This window comes from Phoxinus phoxinus (assembly GCF_949152265.1).
Source record: "Phoxinus phoxinus genome assembly, chromosome: 20".
In the NCBI taxonomy this organism is placed as follows: Eukaryota; Metazoa; Chordata; class Actinopteri; order Cypriniformes; family Leuciscidae; genus Phoxinus; species Phoxinus phoxinus.
In genome coordinates this window covers 30,024,752-30,043,837 of record NC_136895.1, presented here as the reverse complement: position 1 = coordinate 30,043,837, position 19,086 = coordinate 30,024,752, and the positions used below count along the sequence as shown (strand labels likewise).

The following is a 19,086-nucleotide window of genomic DNA, read 5'->3' as shown; positions in this document are numbered from 1 at the left end:
AAAATGCTAAATATAAGCCAAAATATCATATAAAATATTAAATATAAGCCTAACTATCATATCATAAACCTAAATATCATATAAAACACTAAATATAAGCCTATCATATAAAATATTAAGCATAATCCTAAATATCATATAAAATGCTAAATATAAGCCGAAATATCATATAAAATATTAAATATAAGATGAAATATAATATACAATACTAATTATAAGCCCAATGTCATGCATAATACTAAATAAAAGCTTAAATATCAAATAAAATCTTAAACAAAAGCCCAAATATCTGGTCCACAAGACATGCATTACTGTGGTTTTCTTCCAAAACAAATAAACGAGATTACATTCTGTTAAGTACAGCTAAAACCCTACTGGGTGAATTTACTGTTTATAATAAAATGAAAACAAACAAACATATAAATACAATTAAAGACCCCTCCCAAAAAAAACAAAAAAAAATTGTAGGCCTACTGAAATAAAGATGGAGAACTGTCGCTGTATGACTGTAAATATGAGATAAACAATAGAGCTTTCAGCCGGTCCTCTAATTACAGCATTATGTGCGTCCGCAGACTAACCGCCCAACCGGACGCTCTTCGGGGCGGCGGATGGAGAAACGCCCTAATGGAGACAGTTTTATTATTGCACTTAATTGCAAGCGCAGCCAGGGAGCGCGCCGGCGCCGGTGGAAGTGAAACACCAGCGTAAAGCAGTGTGTCTATGAACTGCAGAAGAACATGACACACATGTGACCCCAAACCCAGTCTGGAGCCGCACGGCCAAACCCTAACCCAAACCCAAACCCTAACCCAAACCCAAACCCAGTCTGGAGCCGCACGGCCAAACCCAAACCCAAACCCAAACCCAAACCCAAACCCAAACCCAAACCCAAACCCAAACCCAAACCCAGTCTGGAGCCGCACGGCCAAACCCAAACCCTAACCCAAACCCAAACCCAGTCTGGAGCCGCACGGCCAAACCCTAACCCAAACCCAAACCCTAACCCAAACCCAAACCCAGTCTGGAGCCGCACGGCCAAACCCAAACCCAAACCCAAACCCAAACCCAAACCCAGTCTGGAGCCGCACGGCCAAACCCTAACCCAAACCCAAACCCAAACCCTAACCCTAACCCTAACCCTAACCCTAACCCAGTCTGGAGCCGCACGGCCTAACCCTAACCCTAACCCAAACCCAGTCTGGAGCCGCACGGCCAAACCCAAACCCAAACCCTAACCCAGTCTGGAGCCGCACGGCCAAACCCTAACCCTAACCCAAACCCAGTCTGGAGCCGCACGGCCAAACCCAAACCCAAACCCTAACCCTAACCCTAACCCTAACCCTAACCCTAACCCAGTCTGGAGCCGCACGAGTATATCTGTGGCAATAGCCAACTCTACATTGTATGGGTCAAAATTATCCATTTATCTTTTATGCTAAAAATCATGAGGATATTAAGATCATGTTCCATGAAGATATTGAGTAAATGTCCTACCGTAAATATATAAAACATGTATTTTTGTGAGTGAATGCAGCACAATCGTGAACATAAATGCACAACTTTAAAGCAGATTTTCTCAATGTTTCGATTTTTTTGCTCCTCAGATTCCAGATTTTCAATAGTTGTGTCTCGACCAAATATTGTCCTGTCATAACAAACCACACATCACTGGAAAGATGATTTATTCAGCTTTCAGATGACGTATAAATCTCAATGTCAAAAAATTGTGAGCTATTTGACGTGTTTTGTGGTCCAGGGTCACACATGAAGAAGTGAATCATCGGTCTGCTTTCTGGACGGATCCTTGCGTAGTGTTCTCAGTAAACCTGCCGCTCTCGGCCTGGAGTTTGAAATGAAGACGCGTTTGCTTGAGGGAACAGATGCTCGTTTTGCACGGTCGAGTGCCAAAGCCGTGGCAGACGAGATTCACCAGAGATGCTCTCTCAGGCTCTTTAAATATTAACAGTTGAGTTCATCCCAGGCCACGGAGATCTGTAACCGAGTCAAACATCGGCCGGAGAGCGCTCACATGATCTGTGTGATCTCCTGCATGTGTCCGGTCTTTACCACACGTTCTGATGGACGGCCAGAACCACAACTCTAATATCAGCCTCTCGGTCATGAGCGAGGGAAACACAGCTTTTCTTAGAATCCTGAGTTTATATCTCACAATTATGACTTTATTTTTTGCAGATACAAGATTTTTTTTTAAAATGTTTTATCACAATTCTGACTTTATTTTTTGCAGATACAAGATTTTTTTAAAAATGTTTTATCACAATTCTGACTTTTTCCCCCATGCAATTACAAATCTAGTTATAAACTGAGAATTGTGAGGAATAAACTTGGAATTGTGAGAAAATTCTGAATTACGAGATATAAATCAGAATTGTGAGATAAACTCAGACTTGTGAGAAACTCAGAATTGTGAGAAACTCGGAATTAAAAATAATTGGAATTATGAGTAAAAAATTCGGAATTGCGAGATCTAAAGAGAGAATTGTGAGAAATAAACTCGGAATTGTGGGTAACAAACTTGAAATGAAAAAAATGGTATTGTGAAAAAAAATGTGTGGATTCTCGGAATTGTGAGATATAAACATTGATATGTGAGAAATAACCGAAATTGTGAGATAAACAAAATTGTGAGAAAAAATTTGGAATTGCGAGATAAACTCAAAATTGTGAGTATTAAACTCGGAAATAAAAATAATTGGAATTGTGAGAAAAAAATTCGGAATTGCGAGATCTAAAGTGAGAATTGTGAGATAAACTCGGAATTGTGAGATTTAAACTCGGAATTGTGAGAAATAAACAGAATTGTGAGAAATAAACTCGGAATTGTGGGTAACAAACTCGGAATTACATTTTTTTGAAATTACGAGAAAAAAAATGGATTTGCGAGAACATTTGGAATTGCGTGATATAACTTTTTTTTTTTTTTTTTTTTTTACATTTATTTTCAATTAAAAAATTTTCATCATTTCATAAAATATTACTCCTGGAAATAGATAGAATATATGAGAAATGAATAAGAAGCAAATCATGCCACATGCCACATAGAAACAAGGGCTGTGGTGTCCAACAGAGGAGAAGTAGATGTTGGAAAGCAGAGCTTGAGAGCAACACACGCCAGAGAAGGCCCGTCTCTGATGCGGCATCACACGGAGCCGCGCCGGGGCCCGTGTCCAATCAGGCTCCATTACACAGGATCAAAGCAGACGAGTTTCTCTTCCGGAGGCCAAGCGTGCGCTGTGTGTGTGAATCCACATCTCCAGCCCGGAAAACACGAATCTGACTGGCCAGACTCAAAAGACAAACACTCGAGTGCAGACGTTCATCCGCTCATGTGCTTGAGCTCTGAGCCACTTCACTGGACCAAATTAAAATAGTTCTGCGACTTTTTACAACGGCTGTCAGGTAATGCTGATTTCAGTGTCTAAAATTCATAATAATATATTAATACAAATAAATGCATGATTTAAAATAATACGTTAAAAATCATCCTTAAAATGTCTGAAATTTAAACCCACAAAAGGACATTGCTTTTTAGTATTACATTTTTGAAAGTGAATTAAAGGCGAATGCTAATTCAAATAAATTTAATTCTATTTTTATTTTAAACTTTTTAATTCAATTTAAGTTAAAATGCTCATTAATTAAAAAAATATATATATTATTTATTACATTATTTAAAAAATAATCATCCTTAAAAATGCCTGAAGTTAAGAACCACGAAACATTGAATCAAATTCAAAAAAGTGAATTAAAGATATTTTTAGGAGAATGCTAATTCAAATACAATTTTGTAACAAAACTAATTCCTAAAATCAATATCTATGTTATGATATACAAATATATGCAATATTCAACTTTATTCAAACTTTACAGTTTAATTTTAAAAAAACACCATCCAATTAATTTTTTTCTATGCTAAATGAATAAAAGAAATTATCTTTCATTTAATTCTACATGTAAATACAGTATTTTTTTTAAAGAAAAATATATTTAAAAAAAACATTTATGAGCCTTTTAGGATAAAAATAGCCTATTTTAATCTTGAAAAGTGAATTAAAGACAGTTTAAGGCTAAAGCTATAGAATTAATACAATCAATTGTGTAACAAAACTGATTCATATTTAATGATTAAATAGCGAGGTTAAAACGCCAAAATCAATATCTACAAATGTTATTAAAACAAAATAATGTTGCTTTTTTGCAACTTTCTAAAACGCCAGGTTGTAGTGGGAGATCTACGTCATCACCGCGTCGCGACGTAAAAAATAAAAATAAAAACCGTAAGTCGTCCAACGGCTGATTGACAGGAGGCTGAGCTGTCAATCATCTCTTGGAAACAAACAGGAAGTGATCAATGTCATCGTTAGCGTAACACTTACGACATCGCAGGCTTTATAAACAGACGTCAGATACTAAACGACTGTCGCGGCGACCGATAATGGATCGCGACAGAGTCCACGCGCGTTGGCAGATCTGAACGCGGCTAAACGGATGCATTATGCATCGGGGAGCAGCTGAGAGCGCGCGGATGGGAATTGCTGTTGTTTATGAGAGGCAGACGCGGGTAATACAGCTGTGTTCGACTCTAATCGAATCCCTGTCATCTTCTCTGTGATCTTCATTACTTCTATCGCGCGCTGCTCTTTTCCTCTCATTAGTGTAGCGCGAGATTGAGACGCAACTCAAGTCGAGGTCACTGCAATATTATATTGCTACTCATTTCTACACGTTTATCTTCTGGACATATTTTTGTGTGCATGTGCAAATGTCCCTTATGTTTAGTCAATATTTATTCACATATTCTTAAATTGACCCTGACTAAAATGGCATATCTTTTTAGATGACAAAAATATATATATATATTACAAATATTAACATTTATATGACAACTTATAAAAACTATTAACATTGAATAAGTCAATATTTCACAATGTCAATATTAATTCATTTTAGTCCTCTTTGCTTTGTATATACTAAAATATACAAAATAAAACTATTAAATACTAAATACATAAAGTTAATGAGGTTCGATTGATTAATATTAGTTAGGAAATTATCAATGATAAATACCTAGATTAATAACTGATGTAAATTTCTACATACGGTATGCTAATAAAATAACATTTCAAGTCACATAAATTAATATTATTTAGTGGATTATGAACAAGCATGAATTAACAGTCAATAATAGTATAATTAACAATACAATAGATTAATAAATGCAGTAAAAAAAAGAATGTTGTTGTTGGTTCAATTAATAAATTGAACATTATCGTAAAGTGTTACCAGATAATTAAAATACTAAATATACTATCAATGCAATATTTTAATAAATAATACATTTGTTTTCAAAAACATATTTATAAAATAATACAACTATAATATTTAATATAGTTGTACAAAATTATATATAATTAACATAAATATAATATTAAATAATCATTCAATTGTTAAACAATAAATGGTTTGAAACTGCACTGAAAAATGACTTGAAACTATTTTTACTAGCTAGTAAATATCACAAATATTTTCACAGATTTTTTTATTTATTTATTTTTAATACAAACTGAAATTTATTTTCTTGTAAAATGCACTCCAATTATCTTTGTTTTATTGACACCCCCACCCCCCAAAAAAAATCACAGTGCGTGTATGATATGCTTTAACAAAAAAGTTATCATGTTTTCTGTTAGCATGTAGCATGTCGCTAAGATAACGACGCAACACTCCAATACGCGCATTACCCAAATACTGGTTCAAATAGCGCACTTGTATCCAGCCCACATGGGGTCGAGTCAATAGTTAGTAAACATGGAGAAGAGGATCTGCTCCAAAACACACTAGCGCCACAGACAACCATTGCAACGATCAACCGTGTGTCAGCAACTCTACTCCATGTGCCCTGCTAACACAGGCCAGCGCTAATTACCGCCTCATATTGACCCAACGGGGATCCGCCATAGACAGAGAGATTATTCGGAGAGAAGAATCAATAGAAGAGGAGAAAGACACTGGCGAGACTTAAAGCCGCGGCTCCCTAAAAAAAAAGCATGCTGCTTTCTTAACTGCGTTAAACATAATGTACTGATAATGTAGCTTCAGCTCACCTTTAGCATTGATGCCGCGCGTCTCAATCGTAGCCACATGCTGTGGAAGTAGTGGTCTGTGTCTACGGCCTCCAGCGCACTGATGTTTTATAATGCAGTTTTCGCTACTGGACGCAGGCGTTTCCACCGGAGAACAGCTGGAGTGGTAATCAGCTGTGCTCTTTTACTTCAAATCACTCATGGCGGGGCTTTAAGAACCAATACCCACAATCCCCCGGGGGCCGAGCATCCAATGCTATGGTTTATCAGGTATGTGGAGAGACGTTTAACCCTGATCCACCAAACTGGGCAACGCCTCTCATAACCGGCTACAGATAAGTCTTATGAGTTTTAAAGAATAGAATTAAATATCATATGGGAGAAAGAGAAATGTGCATGGTCAGGAATCGAACTCCGTTGTATAGATCCAAAAAGTGCTGAGCGTCTCTGAGGAAATGACACTTCAAACCAGACACAGAGAGAGAAAAGTGACATTAAGATTCCTCAAACTGTGCTTGAGTGGGACGAAACGAGACAGGGACGAATTCGGAAATGGCAGCGCGAAAGCTGTGATAAAAAAAAGGCTAATAAAAGGGGCTCCGCGGCGAGGGTCTGGGCTTAGAACAGTCCAATTAAAATGGCGCGAGGAGCGGCAGAACAAACGCGGCTCGTCCTGCAGGGTAGCAGCCAATTAAAAGCGTCTGATCAAACGGGCATGGGCAGTAGTGAGATCATCCTCTCTGGCGCTCTGCAGTGCTAACGAGTTCCTGCGCTCAGAGTTTGAAGGAGGAAGGGTCACAGTGCGAACTCTGGAAGTGAAGAATGAGATTAGAGATGAGAAGAGGTGAAGAAAGCAAGACAATCTGCCAAAAAGATATACACTATTTTTTCAGTGTTTTTGAGTTACCCAACTCCTGGGTCAGATGTAACAACCCAATGTTTGGGTAGTTTTTGTGTTACCCAGATTCTGGATCTGACGTAACAACCCAATGTTTGGGTAGTTTTTGCGTAACTCACCTCCTGGGTCAGATGTAACAACCCAATGTTTGGGTAGTTTTTGTGTTACCCAGATTCTGGATCTGACGTAACAACCCAATGTTTGGGTAGTTTTTGCGTAACTCACCTCCTGGGTCAGACGTAACAACCCAGTGTTTGGGTAGATTTTGTGTAACCCACCTCTTGGGTCAGACATAACAACCCAGTGTTTGGGTAGTTTTTGCGTAACCCACCTCTTGGGTCAAACGTAACAACCCAATGTTTGGGTAGTTTTTGTGTTACCCAGATTCTGGGTCTGACGTAACAACCCAATGTTTGGGTAGTTTTTGCGTAACTCACCTCCTGGGTCAGACGTAACAACCCAGTGTTTGGGTAGATTTTGTGTAACCCAGATCCTGGGTCAGACGTAACAACCCAGTGTTTGGGTAGTTTTTGTACTACCCAGATTCTGGATCTGACGTAACAACCCAATGTTTGGGTAGTTTTTGCCTAACCCACCTCCTGGGTCAGACGTAACAACCCAGTGTTTGGGTAGTTTTTGCGTAACCCACCTCTTGGGTCAGACATAACAACCCAGTGTTTGGGTAGTTTTTGTACTACCCAGATTCTGGATCTGACGTAACAACCCAATGTTTGGGTAGTTTTTGCCTAACCCACCTCCTGGGTCAGACATAACAACCCAGTGTTTGGATAGTTTTTGTGTAACCCAGATCCTGGGTCAGACGTAACAACCCAATGTTTGGGTAGTTTTTGTGTAATCCACCTCCTGGGTCAGACGTAACAACCCAGTGTTTGGGTAGTTTTTGTGTAACCTATATCCTGGGTCAGACGTAACAACCCAGGGGTTGAGTTATTTATCGCAGGCTTTTTGCGACCTCTTAAGGAGAGAGCAGTGCAGCTCCGTCAAATTGGTGCATGTCTTCAGTAAAATACAGGTTTGTGTACATTTTTGCATCTATAAATTCGTTATTGTTCAGTATATTGTTTGATTTTATGCAAAGCAACATACAGGTGTGCGATGTGAGTCACCGGACAACAGAGACTGGTTGATTAGACTTGAATTACTTCTAAATGTAAAATTTTTACTTCTAATATTTGTTAAATGAGCTTAAATGCATGCAATATGTATTTAAAACTACACAAAATATGCTATTCTGTGAAATATGATAAAAAATAAACGAATTATTATGCAAACCAGTGGTTGTGTGGAGTATTTTTTTTTTTTTTTTTTTTTTGTTTAGAGGATTTCTTTAGGAAAAAGCTTTCCTAATTGCTTTAGGGAAAGCCTTCACATCTGGAGTTAGCCTACTATGAAACTATAATAAAGTATAAGGTTTTGGACGAGAGCTAATGTTTTGGAAAGGTGGTCTGACACCTTTGGATTCGGGTTGCACGATGCCAAACGCGTCCAGCGTTGCTGTTTTGATCCTTTGTTGGCCAGCACACTGAACCCAGCATTCTCACAGCGTGACCAGGGGCAAGTTAAGGCCAGACACACCTGAATGTGTAAAGAAGTGTGCGCGCGTCTGACACCTCGCAGGGTGCGAGCAGATGGCGAAACCTGGGCTGCTGTTGCTGTTGGACTCTATCAAGTGCTAGCTCTGGTTCAGTGGTGGACAAGACTGCCAAGACGGGCTCAAAGCCAGGGTCAGAATGAAGAGGAAAACAGCGAGGCTATAGGAGAAGAAAGCAGAGGAGGGGAAGAAAGGGTTCAACACCCGTAGTGACATAGAGGAGAAGCACCGACAGTTGCAGGTGTCTTATCCTTGGTTTTCTCCGAGACTCCCCCAAGGACTCTCAGAGGACTCGGCAGAAAAGCAGATGGCACATCTTAAGCATTCTGCTCACCGCTCTTGTGGGCAGCCAGAAGGCAGCTAAAAACAAACCTAAGCCCCTGGAAAGAGCACCGGCAGATTTACGGCAAAGCCTTGTCTCTGCCGCAGGCGGGCGGACACACCCTGAAGAAAAAGGCAAGGTGACTGAGTACTTAATGAAGTCACTAGCTTCACAAGTTGGCCAGGGACAAAATGAAAGAAGAGTTTGCTCGAGACCACAAATTGTGAGAACGATGGTGGACAGTTTAATTGATTTTGATTGAAGTCCACGCAGGTGTTCATGAGCCGAGGCACTCTCCTCTGGGAGCGCATGGACACATGTGTCGGCCTTTGTACAAGTGTGTGTGGGGCTTGCTCTTCTGATAAGGCTCAATGTAAATGCGGGCCCACAGCAGATGGGGATGAGAGAGCGAGGGGTGGGGTGGGGGGGGGGAGCAGTAGTTTTTTTCGCCCTAGTGCTACAGCCTGTGTTCCTTCCTGAGCCGCATGGGTCTTGCCAAAGCCAGGATTTTCATGTAAAACTGGGCTGCCTACAAAAACCCTCGGCTTGGGTTCGGGCCCAGGAAGAAGCCTGCAAGCTGCCTGCTCCAGCGCTCGGCAATGACAAGGCAGATGGCTGGACCTCAGCGCACGAGGAACAAACGAATAACTCAATGGTGAAGACGACAGAGGTTCTGCAACTGGCCAGGACGGATTTAGAGTTTCTGCAACTGTAATATTGGGTCACATTCAAGTTAACCAAAGTGTTTCTCAACTCCAGTCCTCGGGCCTCACCTCTCAGAATGTATTAGGTGGCTCCCGATTCATCATACTGAGAAGCTGATGAGATGAATCAGGTGTTTTAATTAGTGAGACATCTAAAGGATTCTTGTTGGTGGGTCCTTAGGGGGATGCGTAGTATAAACTTAAAGCAGGGGAATCCAATCCTGTTACCAGTAGGGTCGCCCTCTAGCAGCCTAATAAAACACACCTGAACCAACTAATCAAGTTCCCCGGGATCTGGCGCGATGACCCCGATCTTCAACCAGAAGAAACTGGATAAATATTCAGAATGTTCCAATCCAATCTGACTTCTGACCTGTGATGCTGCCTGAATCATAATCATACACTGTTTGTTCACTGAGGAGAACTGAGCGACTGAGCCTGGTTTCTCACAAGGTTTTTTTCTCTCTCCATTCCGTCACTTGATGGAGTTTTGGTTCCTTGCCACTGACTGTCGCCTTTGGCTTTTGGCTTGCTTAGTTGGGGACACTTAATATTCAACAATATTATTGATCTGCCTGCATTGACGCCATTATATGAGAACTGAACTGAGCTGGAAGATGACATCGCTGTTTTCCCAGAGCGGCTGTATATATAAATTAACTAAATTAATAACTTTTTTACAACAACAATGAACCATAAGTGAACTTACTTAAGCTGGAACTATGATGCTATTTTCTTTTAGATCTGCTGTACAGCAAAAAACTAACTTTGATGCATTATTTTCTTGTTATTCTGTAAAGCTGCTTTGAAACAATCAAAAAAGTGCTATATAAATAAAGGTGACTTGACTTGACTTGACTACACTCTTGGGGGAAAAAAAGAAGGGAAAAAAAGTTGTCTCTAGTGTGGTACCCATTCAAATGGTACTAATATGTACAATATAGGTACTAAAATGTACCCTTTAGTGGTAAATAAGGTACAAAGGTGTATCTTTTAAAAGTGTACTGCCCTGGTGACAGCTTTTTTACCTTTTTTTTCTGAGAGTGTAGAAACTTCTAGGCAGGAATTTGGCCCTCTAGAAGCAAGATTGCTGTCAACCCATATGTCTGTACTCTTACCTCTAATGATCGACAGCGTAGCTTGGACACTGTCTTCGCCTTCGCTGTTCTCCGCCACACACTCGTAGATGTTCTCGTCTCGAGGCGCCCGGAGAGGCTGGATCCTCAGGACGGCCCCCGCACCTTCGTCAAACTCTATCGTCTGTGTGAGAGCGACAAAGAGTGGGTTCGGAATATTTAATTGAAAAGCTTCATGGTAAATGTTGTTAACAGTGGTTAAAGAGACAAAAAGGCCATTAATTCAATCCCAGAACTGGAGCGTTACCGATCCTAAGTACCCAAAAGCAAGGCATTTAATTCCTGGTTGCTCTAGTTTTGGTAAATGACACGTAACTTCCAAATTTAAAAGTTTTGGTGCTGGTGTTCTCGCTTCCTTGGTCAACAAGCATCCCTAACTTTTAACATAACCCTAACTCTTTTCAGGTTATGCTTACATTCAGTTAATTCTGATAGAAATTGTTGTGCTTCTATTTTTAGGCTCCTGTAACATCTATATGTTGCTGCGAGCTCAAATTATGCAAGAGAGTTAATTAGGCTCCTGCGGTGCTTTCGCATTTGATGTCATTGTAGCGAAACAGTCGCACGAATCAATAGGGAATGACAAAGAGGAACGAGGCTCTTTGTAAGCCAGTGGCAAAACTCTCTTCGTTTTTTTTGTGTGTGTGTGAGTGTGTGAGTTTTCAAGGCTAGGATAATGAGAAGCAGCCCAGTGATGGCACACTGTCCTAAGTGTGTGTAGATCAATATCAAAGCAAAGCCTTCAGGGGAAACAAATTAATTCAAAACCCCTCACAAAATGACTTTTAAACTCAACGAAGATGATAATTTGAGCCCGAGTTGAGCGTACTCTTGGGTTTGCACCAACGAGTGGATCGGAAACGCCAACGCATTTTTGTGTTGATCTTTTTTTGAGGGAAGTTTTTCATCTTTGTTGAATAGTGACAGAATGGTTAAATTCAGAGCTAGTTTTAATTAAGAAACACTAAACATCGATCAAGACACTACAGCTGCCAGCTGTGTTATGATAAAAGAACACAGCAAACAAGCAAGGAAAACAAGACAAGACTAGCTCTGCTAAATATCCACAGAAGCTAAGCTGTGTGCTTCATAAACACTTGAGAACTAACCCAAAAACAGTTCCAGATGCTTTTGATGGCATTTTGTGAGTAATACTACAGGAATGGTTGATTATTTTATTGATATGTTTAAAGTACTAGCATGCTAAGTCTTACCTCGATGCGTTGAGAGTTCACCCTCTTCCCTTTCTTGTTCCAGGTTACTCTTGGCTTGGGGTCGCCTGCGGCTTGGCAAACGAAGGATACAACACCCCCGGAGACGCCAATCATGTTTTGAGGTCTTTTTGTAAACTGTGGTGCAGCTAAACAAGAAAAAAAGCAAAATATTATTAGCATTTAGCTTTAATGGAATACTCGCTTACTATTTACGATACTTCCTTCTATATTTGGTCAAAAATAGCATTTGAAACAATACGCTACATGTTGCGTCAAATGTTTCAAACATGCTACATTATGCTATTATGCAAAGTATGCTACATTGTTTTCAAATAACCTCACCATGTTGAATGTTCTAATGAGCATGTAACGACTATGTACAAAAAAAGTCAGCTGATATTACTTCCTGTTCACACCGGAAATGGTAAGTCAAGATGAACACATTGCATTTTGGGAAAAAATTTACATTGTTAGCATGTCATACATTCAGTGTATACAAAAAATGTACATACTATGCATACTGCAGAAATAGTAAGAGTTGCACGCTGCTACAAGGCCACTGTAACAGCAAATCAATTAAATGAAATAGCAGAGTGATTGAACACACACCCACATACATGTATGCAATTTAACAGTTACTCAAAGTGCATTCGACCATAAAATAGCGTGTGAGTGGACTAGCACTGAAGTGGGCTAGTGACCTGTGTCCCGCTGTGATAGAAATGTTGGGGAGAAACCAGGGCGGCGCCAACGGAAAGTGCCTGTGTTTCAGCACGCCGGTAATTACACCACAGAAAATAAGCACGTCGACGCCATTGTGAATAATTTATTGGTCAATGAATAATAAAGTACCTGTGATTCTGCCATGATTTGAAAGCCCCTTGTCAGGTGAAGCATCCAAAACCCCACGCACGTTTCGTATAAGACACGCCAGCTGTAAGCTAATGATATCCAGGAGATGATTGGGGCTGACAGTCGGTAACGACGGATCATTCTGCCTTTCTGTCGTGACCTAGCTATTCCAGCTTGTGGAGACCAGGGGCTGTCATTCGGTGTACCATTACTTCTTATTCTTTGTAGATTACGCTAGTTTTGGAAAATAAAAACGTGTGATTTTTTTTTCATCAGAACCCAGCACAGCTTGTTCTCGGCTCATCAAATTATCATGCCATCTACCTCGACTCTTCTCGGTGGGCCTCCGCCGGCGCTCGCTTTTTTCTCTCGGCGGGGCAGTAGGTCAAGCTTGACACAACAAGACATGAGAAGAGGCTCTCTAGGGGAACATGCTAAAATCCAGAAAGCGTGCAGATATGAGGAGATGATCAAACGGTCAGGCAAGCACGGCAAATTAATTATTAACCGCCCGTGGGCAGGCAGGCAGGCGAGCCCCTGAATCTCCGGGTGCGGATAAACACACTTGAAGCGTTGTGAAGTTCCAGAGAGTGGAGAGAGGATGATGCCCGAGGTCTTTCTGTCTTATTATGAAGTTAAGAAAGTTCAACTTTCACAGCGCAAACACACACAGGTTTACTAGTTTAGTTGGTATGAGTCATAATTATTTGGTAGAGCAACCCCCCCCCACCCAGAAAAAACAACAACAACAAAAAACTTATTACATTAGTGCTGCTCGATTCTGAGAATTGAGAATCATGATTTTTTTGTTTCAAATAGAGATCACGATTCTCCCACAATTCCAGCTAAATAAAATATGTACGTTACTGGAGTTTTTTTTTAATCGGGTTGAGTGAATGATTCAATGAATAAATACTAAATACTTCCCTTGCTTCATTACTGAATGAATCAGCGTTTTTTTGGTAACACATCTCTTGAATTAATGATTCAATGACAAATAATTTTTATAACAGTCACTTGTCGCCACCTACTGGTGTAATGATACAACCGTTATTTGAAGCACGGTTACTTTCTTTCAAAAGGTGATTTGCTCTATACTGATCACTACCGTAGAAATCAGTGTTTATATGCAAACAATAAACTTTTATCCCAGTTCTTCTATGTTAATATGAATATATGTAACACAGAAAAAACAATACTGTGTCAAGACATCCAACCACTCTCGGGAAAGTCCAGGATTCTCCTGCATATTGATAGCGGCTCCCTGACGTCCGCAAATTATATACCAATATCGCATAAATCGAGCGAGCGAGAGTGAAAGCCTTATATTAAGATGCGTTTTCGGTGAACTGATCACAAGTGGTCAGTACCGTTACACCTGGTACTATCACACTTTTCAAATACGTAATTTCTGGAGACTCTTGTCTCCCCTTTTTCATCACCCTCAACTACATCACTTTCACTTTCGTCCCATGAATACTATTGGATGAACGAACACGTGTCAGGTGGCTTACAAAAAAAATTGTTTTTATTTGGGGGATCATTCCATATGCCGTAAATGAGTTGCAGGGTCTGCTGTGTGGTTGACTATTTCAAAAAAATACTTTTTGTGAAGCTGCTTTATATCTACACATGACAACGGCTCTCTCTGGATCATACGCAGATCTGAATGTTCGCTGTGATCATTGTCGAATCATTGTCATTTAGGAATGAGATTGCGTGGGTGTTTGAATCGAGATCGCCATCTTTTAACGATTAATCGCGCAGCTCCACTACAAGACGAAGGTCAGAAAAACCAGCCGTGAGTGATGGACTGACTAGCGCCCTGTAGTTTAACCTGTGCTGTGTAACCTCTCTGTTCAGTGCCTGTGTAGCCCGAGGTCACACATTCCCGCCGGCTGTGTATCGACGCTTTACCCATGACCGTTAGCGGCCACATGCGACGGCCTACAGCGCAGTCAGTTATGGATTTTCTGACAGAGAGCTTGTGAGTGTAATAGAGAAGCTTTGACGAGCCGAGACTTCCCGAGACAAAGAGGATCACTCACACAATTAACCTTTCCACTAGCAGACACTTACTTCTGTTTACAGAACTCAAAAACGCTATGAAGGAGAAATGATACCAATGTTTTCCTTTTCCTGACAGCACAAAGCACAGATTGTGATATACATACATATATATTATTTATTTTCATGTCGTGGGTAAGGACATGCTTTATCTCCTTTCAGACTCGCGTTAAAGGCACACTGTGTAGTTTCTCCCATCTAGCAGTGAAAGTGTATTTTGCGTTCAAGCGAATAGTGCGCTCTAGCGCCTCGCTTTTTCAAATGCGTGTTGCAACTATGGTAGCCGTTATGTACCAAGAAGCTATGACAACATGTCTTCCAATCGCACTTCATCGAGTTTTCTTTCGGGTGATGAGGTTCGTTATTTCAAACAAACTGCAACTTCAACGAACAAACGAATGCATGAAGTTTATGAAGCGCCTCTCACTGATCTGCTTGTCCACTTCAGTCGCGTGACGCTGGCTCTGAACGAAAACGTGTTGTGGAAACGCGTTGAGGTAAGCTAGTGCTTTTTGTCCCTCGCTGCTATTATAGTTTTTCAAAATGGCGGAACGACATGGACTTACCCGTCCCATGTAAATAAAGATAAGAAATTCAGTCAGGTCATTGGCAGAGGTAATTTTACACCAATGAGGACATATTTTTGAAAAAAATACTTTTCGACGCATGAATACTTTTTAGCTAATAAAATACTTAAAAAACTACACAGTGTACCTTTAAGACGTGCAGGTCTCCCGAATCGCTTATAATAACATGATTCTGTCGCCTCCATTTGGTGAGTCTCCTATAATGGGAGGCTCGGGGTGACAGATGACTAACCATAATCAACGGAGAAAAGAAGAAACCTTCCCAAGCTTATAAAAAAACAGCTCCATTATACTGAGAATTAGAAAAATGCAGGCGCAAAAAATGGCAGCCCATCAGGGGCGTTTTAGGAAAAAGGGAAAGAGCATCACTTGTCGCCCATCTTGTTTAAAATAGCCACCTTTCAACCACTGATTGAGGCTTATCTGAAAGGGTAAAAAGGCACATTTCGGTATCACACGTACTTTACCTCTAAAAAGGGCAATTACGGGGATCCCAGTGCTGGATAATGTCCTAAGTGGCTGTAATTTGAGAAATCAATGAGAGCAACATGTTTCGGCCTAAACATCTGTAATGTTTGGACTCTAAACCAATATCTACATACAAGCCAAGCACCTGCTCTCATAATAACAAGACCGGGGTTTGACACTAACATTATGGAAAGTGCGTTTGCCTAGATGTGAAGAAGGTCATCTTTAGATTCATAGCAAACCACAAAAATGACAAAAAAAAAGGTCTTGCAGACTTAACTGAAAGCCTTTGTGACGCCGAGTAAAACTAGAAGTCCCGGTGAGAGGAAAAGGGCCGCCGCAGGTTTAGCTTCGCCTGCTTGAACACAGAGATTTGTGGCCGTGTGCTCGACTGACTTCAGACCGACTCTCTCTCTCTCTCTCTCTCTCTCCGGCCACACGAAGCCAACATGCCCATCGGTCAACAGATCTGACTTCAGACATCGCTATGGAAACGCGCGAGCCGGGCGTTTCTCACTAGCTAATCGACTGGCGCGAAGGCTTCGTCAGAAGATGCAGGAGACTAACAGTCCCAAACAGGAGGGGGAACACACGATATAAATATCTAGTTATGTGGCATAATGCAGAGCATTACTCAGAAACGCAGTTGCGGAGCATCTGTGAGCCACTAAATCCACTCAGAAATGATTTCTAAACAGATGGCAGTAAAGGTCGAATGCGGTTTTTGTGCAGATGTTCTCATGAGGTCATCATCATTAACCCTAAGCGGGTCATTTGGGTCTTTTACAGTCGAGCATGACAGCGCCGTTTGGGACTAGCACACCGGTTTCTATTAGATAATGTCTTAACATATGACATGACATATAACATGTCATAACATCAAGCCTTGAAATGACATAACATATAACAACATATAACAAATAACATCATAACATGACATGACATATAACATTACAGAACATAAAATATAACAACATATAACATGACACTCAAAAGCCTATAAATCCTAAATAAAAACTCAGAACTGCACAAACATTTATCAGCATATGTGTCATAACATGGTGAGGAACCATGCCGAGTTTCATGGAGATCGGACCATAGGTGGCGCTATAACTGGCAAAAATGTATCGTTCTTATTAGGTGTTCAAGCACGAAGTGATATAACATAACGACATAAAATGTTACATAACATATGACATGTCGTTATGTCATGTTATGATGTCATGTTATGATGTCATGTTATGATCTCATATCATCTTATGATGTCATGTTATGATGTCATGTTATGATGTCATGTTATATGTTATGTCATGTTATGATGTCATGTTATTATGTTATGTCATGTTATGATGTCATGTTATGATCTCATATCATCTTATGATGTCATGTTATGATGTCATGTCATGTTATGTATTTATATATTATGATGTCATGTTATGATGTCATGTTATGATGTCATGTTATATGTTATGTCATGTTATGATGTCATGTTATGATGTCATGTTATGATGTCATGTTATGTATTTATATATTATGATGTCATGTTATATGTTATGTCATGTTATGATGTCATGTCATGTTATGATGTCATGTCATGTTATGATGTCATGTTATGATGTTATGTTATGATGTTATGTCATGTTATATGTTGTTATGTGTTATGTTGCACCAGATTCTTTAATACAACGGCGTTAATAATAATAATACAATAAAATAATAAACATGATTCTAATAATAAAATCAGAATTTATATATTTTAAACATTGCCATTTGTGTCGCATGCACCGGTTTCTTTAATATAATGAGTTTTCAGTCTTAAAAGTAGTAGTAATAATAATAAATAACTTATAAATAATATTATTTTATTATAAATAATAAAAACAATTAAGATCTCTGAATTGCACCGGTTTTTTTTTATATATAATGACTTTTCGTTTTTAAAATAAATAAATAATTAAAGATAGGCTATATTAACCCGCTCAATTATTGAATGAGATTTAGTGGTTTACTTTTTCGTCTCATTATTATGATCATCTCTTATTTTTAATCTGCATGTCAAACATTGTCTCATGTGTCTATTTAATTTTTGTTTTAAAGGAGAAAAAAAAGAATTACTTGAACAAAAGCGTATAAAGAAACTGCACACAACAGGAAGTCACTAGTTTCGTCCCGCTGTGCTTGTCCTCTTCCCACAATTCTCCTGTCATATTACCACAATTACCGCTGATTATGATACTTAAAGCCGATCCCAACGAGCCGCTGTTTTCCTGCAGAAGTCTGGATAAGAAAATCTGTAGCAGGTGTGGGGTGAGTAAGTCAAAGTCTACCGAGAGCTTTAGCAAATTAACTTTAACAATAAGGCCAATTTTGCAACTGAGACGAGGAGGAAATTGCAACAATCTAAAGTGATTTGCAGCGTCCTCGGGCGATCGGGACATGTCGACAGGCCTCGTAAACACGGACACCTGCGATCGCTCCAGGGTTCAAGTCCTCGGAGTGGACTGTGGGAATCTCACATCACATGTCTTTGCAAAAAGATCATGATAAAACTATAAAAGACAGAATTGACCCTGGATATATGTGACCACAAACCCAGTCTGGACTCTGGAGCCGCACGGGTATATCTGTGGCAATCGCCAACTATACATTGTACGGGTCAAAATTATCCATTTCTCTTGTATGCCAAAAATCATGAGGATATTAAGATCATGTTCCATGAAGATATTTAGTAAATGTCCTACCGTAAATATATAAAACATGTATTTTTGTGAGTGAATGCAGCACAATCGTGAACATAAATGCACAACTTTAAAGGATATTTTCTAAATTTTTAGATTTTTTGCTCCTCAGATTCCAGATTTTCAATAGTTGTGTCTCGAGCAAATATTGTCCTGTCATAACAAACCACACATCAATGGAAAGCTTATTTATTCAGCTTTCTGTGATGTATACATCTCAATTTCAAAAAATGTACCCATGTGACTGGTTTTGTGGTCAGTGTGTGCGCTAAAACACAAAGACTGCTGAATAAAGCGCCACAAACAACATCATTATGTCAGTCAGGCTTGAATTCAATGGCTGACCGCTTTTAATTGTAGCCGTGACATCAATTATGCAAA

At 39.7% G+C, this 19,086-nt stretch overlaps 1 protein-coding gene across 15 annotated transcripts in view; it reads right to left on the bottom strand.

Annotated features, from left to right (window-relative positions):
- ptprsa (protein tyrosine phosphatase receptor type Sa) overlaps window positions 1–19,086 on the bottom strand; it is a 234,714-nt gene that overhangs the window by 110,793 nt on the left and 104,835 nt on the right. For all 15 annotated transcript variants that reach the window (XM_079594307.1, XM_079594300.1, XM_079594310.1 and 12 more), the window contains 2 exons: window positions 11,994–12,139; window positions 10,762–10,903 (listed from right to left, as the gene is read on the bottom strand). In XM_079594307.1, the coding sequence (XP_079450433.1) occupies window positions 10,762–10,903; window positions 11,994–12,139 (288 nt within the window). The remainder of the gene's footprint in view (window positions 1–10,761; window positions 10,904–11,993; window positions 12,140–19,086) is intronic.